The sequence below is a fragment of the Merops nubicus genome, unplaced genomic scaffold (assembly GCF_000691845.1).
Source record: "Merops nubicus isolate BGI_N331 unplaced genomic scaffold, ASM69184v1 scaffold8700, whole genome shotgun sequence".
NCBI classification, from domain to species: Eukaryota; Metazoa; Chordata; class Aves; order Coraciiformes; family Meropidae; genus Merops; species Merops nubicus.
The window spans coordinates 39873-48589 of NW_008580815.1; the positions used below are offsets into that span (position 1 = coordinate 39873).

An 8717-nucleotide genomic window follows, 5' to 3' on the forward strand; every position below is an offset into this window, starting at 1 on the left:
TTTTCCCCTGTTACACCTCCAGATACATGGATGCAGTGACACAACCTGACAGCTCCAAAATATCCTCTGATAGGAGTTTCACAGTGCTTAATGAATAATAAAAGATCCATTGACCAGGCACAAAAATTAACCCAGTCTTTGGAAGAACTCAGAACCAACACATTACGTAAAGGTTTTTGCAGAATGGAGGTAGCTATCAAACAGCTTCCAAAGCTGAGGAGTGGATGGATGTGGCTTTAAGTTTAGCTCATTAATCGGAGAGCAGAAGTAACACTGATAATGTTTGGCACTGTGCTAGGTGTGGTCTGAATTGTTTGGGTAGAATTGGTATTGAAATAACCACCAGTTCCTACACAACCTGCTACAATTTGCCTGTACCACAGTCCAATCCCCACTCCTACCCCAGTTGTCTTCCCACATACTAGTTGTCTTTGAGTTTCCTTTGGTTTTCTCCGCGAAGGGATCCAGCTCCTGCTCCAGCCCATCCTCCTGATGTGCAGGGGCTGGAGGCTATGGGAAGGGCAGCACATGCCTGTGCACGTTTCATTTTATAAACTTCTGTATTCTTGCTGAAGAGCAGCAGGACAGTGCTCACGTATGCGGGGCCAACTGTGTTCCAACGTGTTGGCAGACTCTGGGTAAATGGTGATAGCCTGCACCCGTGACAGTTCTCAGCAAAATTTCAGGAAGAGGGAAGAGCAAAATCATGTAAGCAAGGACCTCCAGTAAATATGCCACAAGCACAGAACTGGGAAACCAGCAAAGATCTCACACCAGCATTGGCACGCAGCACAAGAACTTCTCTGAAACCACCCGCTCCTGGAGTCATTCGCCTCCATGAGAAAGTGTGTCTTCATCTGTTGGAATAAGATTCAGATCAAATCCTGAGGATAGGAATCTGAATGCCTTAAAAGACAAAATCAAACAGAACTCGGCATTTGTTTGGTTTTGAGGATTCCTAAATGCTGAAGAGCTGCACTGCTCTACTGCTAAATAAAGGTGCAACTGTGTCCCATCAAGACGCTCCATCTGGTGACTCTCGTGACTTGATCTTCACCCCTGCGAAGCACTAATCCACTTGAGAGAGCCCCAGCATTGCACACCATGGACGCTTATGTGTATCTTAATCCAATCTCACAGGGTATAAGCTGCCAGCACTCGAAATACTGTCAGAGCATCGTCATTTTTCACTTGACTGAAAAGGCATTACTCTGCTTGTTCTACTTTTTCTTACACCAGTGCATCTCTGCTGACTTCCATGGAGTCCACATGTGGATACTGTGACCAAGATTAAACTCTGAATCCCACAGTGGTTTCAGCCTGTTTCTGGAAGGGTGCAAAGCATTGCAATAGCTCCAGATAGGAACTGTAGATCTGGCTGTGGGTGGAGGGAGACAAAGATCCCCGGTACCTTCTTTAGAGCTGCTTACGTGTACGTGCCTGTGTTGTACATGTGCTGTGAAAGTGTGTGTGTTTGAATCAACCCAGATCCAAATATTGCAGCCAGGGAGAGGCAGCTTCATGATGGAGATTGAGGGCATGGAAGGAGTTAAAAATATCTAGATCCCTTTGGACTGTGAGTGATCTGAGCTTTGCTAGAAGGGGAGGGGAGTGGTGAGTCAACTGAGGAAAGTGGCCAGTTAGAGAAGGAAAAATACTCAGCTAAATGGTTTCCTTTTGATATATTAATACCTCCTTCAAGGGCTTTTTTGAAGAAAAACAGACTTAAGAAAATTAGTTAGGATTTAAATGGACTCGATTGTCTTCCGAGAGATTTAAATAATTCCTAAATGAATCTTTTTAGTCAAACTCAGAGAGGCCACTAATCTCTGAGCACAGGTCAGGCTGAGGACATGGAGTCAGTAGGAAGAGGGAGCAGACAAGCACAGGGAAGAGGAGCCAAAGGGGAACTGTCGGGTTAGGCCTGGCCATGCCTGAAGGGCGTTCAAAGGGGTGCCCACCCAGGGGACACGAAGTGGCTTCGGAGAGTGCCTCAGTGAAAAAAGGCTGACTTATAAACTCAGGGTTATTGGGCCAAGTGTGCAATCCCCACGGGCTCTTCATCCCTCATGGGTGCTCAGCACCCAGCCCCCTTACCCCTTTGCTCTGACCCATCCCGAGCTGTGGTGGCCTCGGGGTCATCTCACTGAGAGCTCAGAGCTGAGGAGAGATGTGGGCATCCTGCTCCACCTTGAAAGGCCCTCCCTCCCTCTCTCCTGCAGGCTTCTGGTCACTGTTGATGCCTGACATTGCAAGTGAGGCGCTTAGCCTGGCTGGGCAGTTCCAAGGGAAGGGGGAAACCCCCACATCGATCCTCAGTTTGTCAAATGTAGAGAGAAGGGGCTGATGGTTTCATTTCTGAGCACCTCTGCAGGCTCCAGCTCTGTGCAAGGGAGAGCAAAGAGCCCACAAAACTCTCCAGCTGGCATGAGTGAGAGCAGGGAGCACTAGCAAAGGCAGGAGAGCCAAGAGCTTGTTAATTATGACAGGGAGTTACAGTTTCTTGTTTTACAATTTTCCTTTATAACCATGTTTTTAATTTGTAATTGGAAGCAGAACCTTTTTTTCTGGTGAAGTGAATTCGTCCTGGTTTCTCAGAGCCTTATCTAGGGACAGTGATCGTAGGAGAGTCTGACGAGCCCCAGGGACGTTGCAGAGCAGTAATTTATTGCTCTTTGTGTCGAGGCAATAAATCCATGTACAGCAGTGAGCCTGAGTCGCCCCATCCAACCTGTGCTTGTGAATCTGAGAAGCTGGGAGTGTTTTTCCCAAGAAGCAAAGGTCGGTTGAAGATTGATAGTGAGTGTTTATGGTGGAGAGAAGAGGGGTAGTGGGCAGGTGGCTGGCAGCAGGTGTTGAGAGGCATCTTGTGACACTGGTCAGTGGTCCAATTCAAGACATTGGGCTAAACCAGAGAGTGTAAAGTGATATTTTTGGCAAATAATTTATTCAACAAAAACGCAGCATTAAACCAAGCAGAACCTGAGTCAGCAAAAGGTAGTGCCTAACAACTTCCCTTTCCATAACGAGTGTCCTGTGTGTCCTGTGTCACATCTTCCAGGGGCCATGGGTGTCCCAAGTGCTGCAGTGCATCCCTAGCAGCAGCAGACATCTATGTCCAGGCATCCAAGCCAAGCCCTTAAACTTCTTACATTTAAGAGCATAACTTGCAAAATTCTTGTCGGGCTGAGACTAGTGAGTTGTCCACAGGAGGTGCTGGTTTCTTCTACCTTTATCTGCCTCGGTCCCAAGCTGCAGGCTCTGTGCAGCACCAGCACAGTGCCAACTGACAGAGCATGACAGAGCATCAGCATCCTGACAGTCTCTCCAGAACTTCAGCAATCCGAATAATAAAGTGCAGCGTTCATTGCCAATTCTCTGCCTGGCTCCCTGTGGGGAGGTGGTGACTCGCTTGACTTTGATCATGCTGGAGCCATCATGAATATTTACAGCCAGCTCCTCTGCTGCTAGCCACAGACAAAAAGCTCTGGAAATGCCAGGAAACCCCGAGTGTCCCCTCGGCCACCTTGGCTTCTTAGAGTAATTCCTTCTCCTCTCTGGTGCAGATCAAGTTGTTAGCATGCAAGGCAGTGCCAGCACAGAGTGTTCTGAAAGCAGAGGGACACTAGTGTGTGCAGGGGAAGTCTGTAACGAGGAGAAGTTTGGTAATTAGGTTCTTAAGCACAAGCTGCAGGAAAGGGACATTCAGGGACAGATTTATCGGGGAGAAGAGGGTAAAGAGGGATGGCAGAGGGGGAGCGTGGTCCTTCTGTCAGCATTATTTTGGACCAGGGTCATTGTGCGTACCAGTGGGAGGGAGCATGACCAGTGCAGCCACACATCTTGTCCTGCAGCACCTTCAAGGCCAGCTGACCCATTTACAGCCCTGTGCCCTTGACGAAGGGTCATTTGTTCATAGAAAGCACCATCCCTCCCGACTACTGCTCTGGCATCAGTCAGAGTGTGCCTTTGTGTTCCCCTCTAGGTGACACAGTGGAAATGCAAATCATTAGGTAAAAAGACAGACAGGTCAGATTGTGCCAGTGCACAAGGGTGAGCAGTGGGGGCCTGTGCAGGCCGGGCTGGGAAGGCAAAGGTGCTGTCAGTGTGGGGCACACGGAGCAGAGGAGGAGCAGGCCAGGGATTCTGCAGCGTCAGCAGAATAACTCACACCTCTGTCTGTGTGCCCTTCAGCTTGTCTGTGACTAACAACATCCAAGGCAGGCCCGTGTTCTGCCGGTTCTGTTCTTCCTCAGCCCTGCTCCCAGCCGTTGCTGCGTGCGTAGGGAAGAGCAAGCACCTGGGCTGCTCGCTTGTCTCCACAGGGTAACTGCCTGAGGATACATTTAGAGGTTAAAACTTAGGGCAGCCATTCAGGGAATCTAACGAAGATGTCTGCAGACTCCCCATGTGTTTGGGCAGTTGCTCCCAGATTTACCTGCCAGGGCGTGGCGTGGAGGGTGTGGGTGTAGTCTAGGGTGTGGTTACCCACGAGCAGGCACCGTTTGCTGCAGGCCCCGGTGACCCCTCTCCCTCTCTCCCCTGCGCAGTACAAACAGGTGGAACAATATATGTCCTTCCACAAGCTCCCTGCAGACATGAGGCAGCGCATCCACGACTACTACGAGCACCGCTACCAGGGGAAGATGTTTGATGAGGAGAGCATCCTGGGAGAGCTCAGTGAGCCGCTCCGAGAGGTGAGGGGGCAGTGAGGGGGCTCTGCTGTCCCTGTCATCTGTGGCAGCTCCGGAGTCCCTGGGGCGCAGTGTCCCCTCCCAGTGCTTTGCAGATGCCACCGTCAAGTGGTGGGAGTGGTGGGAGGCCACTTGCCCAGCAGCACTGGCTGTGTGAGCAGTGACTGTCCCCACAGTTGGTGTCTGTCTGGTATTGCCTTGCCTTGGCCGCTGCTGTGGAGAGAGGATGCCAGGCCTTTGGCATCTGCAGGACTCGTGCTGCAGCACGTGTGATATCTGACAGAAAGGCGGTGGGAGCTGCAGTATGCACCCCCTCAGCAGGTGGAGAGGCACATCCTGGCACCTTCTGAGGCCACGGCAGTGTCTGGCAATGTCAGCCCCTTTCACAAAGAGCCCCTGCAGGACAGCACTCTGGAAAGGCCCTTGCTATTACGTCCCACTTCTGCAGGCCCCCTTCCCTCCCCACACAGCCACACGCTGCTGCCTTCTACAGCATCTCCATAAGCTCCCACCTCAAGCTCTAGAATATTAAGCTGTATCTCATGTATGCGTCTAAACCTCTGCAGTGTGCTGGCCTCACCTGTGTCCCATCCATCAGCTGTAACAGCATGTAGAGTCAAAGGAAGGAGGGCCCACACTTAAAAGGAGTCTTGACAGAACCCCCCCAGAAGCCCCTCTAAGTGCCATCAACGTGTTACCCACAAGCACTAGGAACAGTCTTCTTTCTGACTTCCTCCTCCCAGTAAAGTACCTCCGTGGGAGAGAGAAGAGCTGAGGATCCACCAGCCTTATTTTAAAGCTAGGTCTGCCAAAGTCTCAAAGGGCAGCCCTGACAAGAACCCACATGAGGAGGAGGCAGATGCTTCCCCAGGTCTCTTTCTTCCTGCTTCAGTCACCCAGAGGCTCCTTCCCCATCTGTTGTGCCAGGGTTGGGTTGCTCAGTATCAGTTCCTGCTGCTTCACTAGTGGGAGCGGGCATAGGGCTGCCACTTTGTGATGTACCGGTCAAGTACATGCGGGGTCTTCGTAACTTGTTAAGTGTCAACTAAACATATACCTGTGTCCTTTCTGCTCCCCATCCCATCTTTTCTCCCCCTCCCTTTCTCTCCTCCTCACTCTCTGTCTCTTTTGCATCCCATCATGATCAGGAAATCATAAACTTCAACTGCCGGAAGCTGGTGGCCTCCATGCCCCTCTTTGCCAACGCAGACCCCAATTTTGTGACGTCCATGCTGACCAAGCTGCGGTTCGAGGTGTTCCAGCCGGGGGATTACATCATCCGAGAGGGCACCATCGGCAAGAAGATGTACTTCATCCAGCACGGGGTTGTGAGCGTCCTCACCAAAGGCAACAAGGAGACCAAGCTGGCGGATGGCTCCTACTTTGGAGGTGCGTGTTAGTTGGCCAGCCTTGCACAGCCATGCCCAGTGTTCTCGCTCATACCTTCCTCAAGCTGACCTGGACACACAGGGATGGCAGCATGTGGAACTGGTACCCCAGGCGCCTCCTCCTCCTCCTCCACTCTTCATCTCTGTTCATCTCACCTCTCTTGCAGCTTCCCATATTGTGCAATGGGAGGTGATTTGGACTCATGAGCAGTGCAGAAATCTAGATAATAAATAATAACAAAATGGAGGAGGGAAACTTACTTCTTATAGCTTCATTTCTTTTCTGCCCCGAGCAAACTGACAGATTTGTGAAGCTGAGAACTTCAAGGGAAAAAAACAATGGAGCACTCTCAGTTCTCCAAGCACATTTATAGTGGTGCCTGGTCCCACTGTCTGGCATCTATCATACAAGGTACTGTATAAACACGAAGGAAAAAACATAGTTCATCATCTCCCCAGCCTGTGGCTCAGCAAAATGTCCTGAGGGTCAGCAGGCAGGGATAATGTATCAGCAGCAGAGCTCTGGAACAGTGAAACTAGCATGAGGTCAGAAGAGACTCTCAGAGAAGATATACGATGTTGCTCTTACAAGTAAGACAGAGACACTGCACCTAGAGAGGCCCATAGAGACCTTCCTGACAGCCCAAGACAGACAGGTCTCTGGGAGATGCGTGTTTCAGTACAAAGCTCAAAGTGCACCACAAATAATGGCCTTCTGAGAGGGAGCAGAATGAAACCTGCCTTCCTTACCCTTCTAGAAGGCCTTTTGTCTATTAAAAAGTCCCTATCATGGGTTTCCTACACCCTTCTTAGACTCAGATCCTGTGAAACAACCTGTGTGCATCTGCCTGGAGTACAAGAATTTTGCAGGCCCCTGGCAAGTTGGGTCAGTTTGCTGGAATTTGGAATTACAGGGTTCCCTAGGTCTGACAGATTTGATTAAAGGTGCCTATGTGTGGTTTAGGTACCAGGCACTCAATTCCTCCCATGTATGGTGTGATCTCAGAAGCACAGTTCTCTTAGAAAACCAGCCTGATAACACACCCACAATCCTGTCTATCAGTGTTTTTGGGAAGACCCAGAATGAGTCCTGAGCCCAGACTGAGAGTGGTGCTGGTGGCTGGTCACCCACTGAACAGCAGAGTGCTGTCAGTCTTTAGGTCACACCATCTGGCTTTAAGTACCTGTCTTAGCTGCCCTGGAAAAGCAGGACTTAGGAGCTCTCCACTGAGTGCTCAAGGAGCATCTGTGCCCTACGTCTACCGTTGAGTTGAGGGCGGTCTGTTCTGTAACCAATGGAACATCATCCCAGGTGTAGGTGGCTGCAGTGTAAGTATACCAGGATTTAGTAGATGCCACTAACTTGGCTTTCCCTGACAGTCTGTAAGCTTGTATATCTACAAAAAGCTTTGAAAACTTTGAAAAGACAAACATTTTGGGCATGGGCACCATGATTACTGCTAGACACCAAAGCTGCTGGTCAGCACAGAGCTTTTACTGCAAATATAAAGAGAAAATTAATGAGAGCACGGCTTGGCCTTCTGCTCCCAGTGCCCAGGAGGAGCTGGGGAAAGACAGCTTCCACAGTCTGAAAGGACAGATGCTCTCTCTGATCATCCCCTCTAACAGACCTTGTCTGGCTGATCAGATCAACAGCATCCCCGAGTTGCAGTGGTGTGTAGTAGCTCCCCAGCAGAGCCCCCCGCTATTTCAAAACATTGCTGCACGTGCAGAATGTTACCACTGGGCCCGTGTTCAGTGGGAGAGGCCAGCTAGAGAGGAGGGTGGGTGTCGGGCAGGAGGCAGTGCCAGCCCTGGTTTCGCAGGGGTTGGGGGCTATACCCCACGTGCTCAGGCTGGGTCTCTCCTTGCAGAAATCTGCCTGCTGACCCGCGGCCGGCGCACGGCCAGCGTGCGCGCCGACACCTACTGCCGGCTCTACTCCCTCTCTGTGGACAACTTCAACGAGGTGCTGGAGGAGTATCCCATGATGCGGCGAGCTTTTGAAACCGTGGCTCTTGACAGGCTGGACAGAATTGGTAAGTAGAAGGTGTGAGGGTCTGCTGCCCTGGCACCCCATCGCCAGGCTTCGTCCTTAGTGCCTCTGCTGGGGTTGTGAGCTGAAGGAGATCTCAGCCTGTCTCTCCTTGCCTGACTTCAGCTCCTGCTAGAAGCCCTATTCACAATCAGTTGAATCCACATCGTCCTCCCTTTTCTGTCTCACGTGCACATTTCTCCAGGCTCCTTCTTCCACTCATTTCCAAGAGGTCTTTTTGAAGAACCAAGATCTGTGATCTGAGGCCATCAGTGCCATGCTGCCAAATTCACTAGATTTTGAATTTTAGCTCAGGAAGTGATAAAAACCTAACCTCCCATAGCCCAAAGTAAACACAGTTAACCAAGGAGTATTACTGGATTGTTGCAGCTCATAGTGATGCTTTCAGGAGACATAACCTCTGCTGCAAAATTTCTTGTCTAACTAGAGAAGACCAGGTTAACATTGCCTGGTCACAACCAGAGACATTTAACACAGAGAGACTGTGATTTAGGCAAGGTCATGCAAGAAGTCTTTGTAGAGCTGAGGAATGAGCATTTCAAAGTCCCAGTCTAACTTCTTTAGCTCCTTATCTTTTAA

General features: G+C 50.4%; 1 protein-coding gene across 1 annotated transcript in view; it reads left to right on the forward strand.

Annotated features, from left to right (window-relative positions):
- Window positions 1-8129, forward strand: part of LOC103773439 (potassium/sodium hyperpolarization-activated cyclic nucleotide-gated channel 4) — a gene marked incomplete at its 5' end in the record, with an annotated part of 22513 nt that extends 14384 nt beyond the window's left edge. Inside the window, 3 exons of the mRNA XM_008940844.1 lie at window positions 4551-4697; window positions 5843-6083; window positions 7957-8129. Of these exons, the coding sequence (XP_008939092.1) occupies window positions 4551-4697; window positions 5843-6083; window positions 7957-8129 (561 nt within the window). The remainder of the gene's footprint in view (window positions 1-4550; window positions 4698-5842; window positions 6084-7956) is intronic.
- Between the last annotated feature and the right edge of the window lie 588 nt (window positions 8130-8717).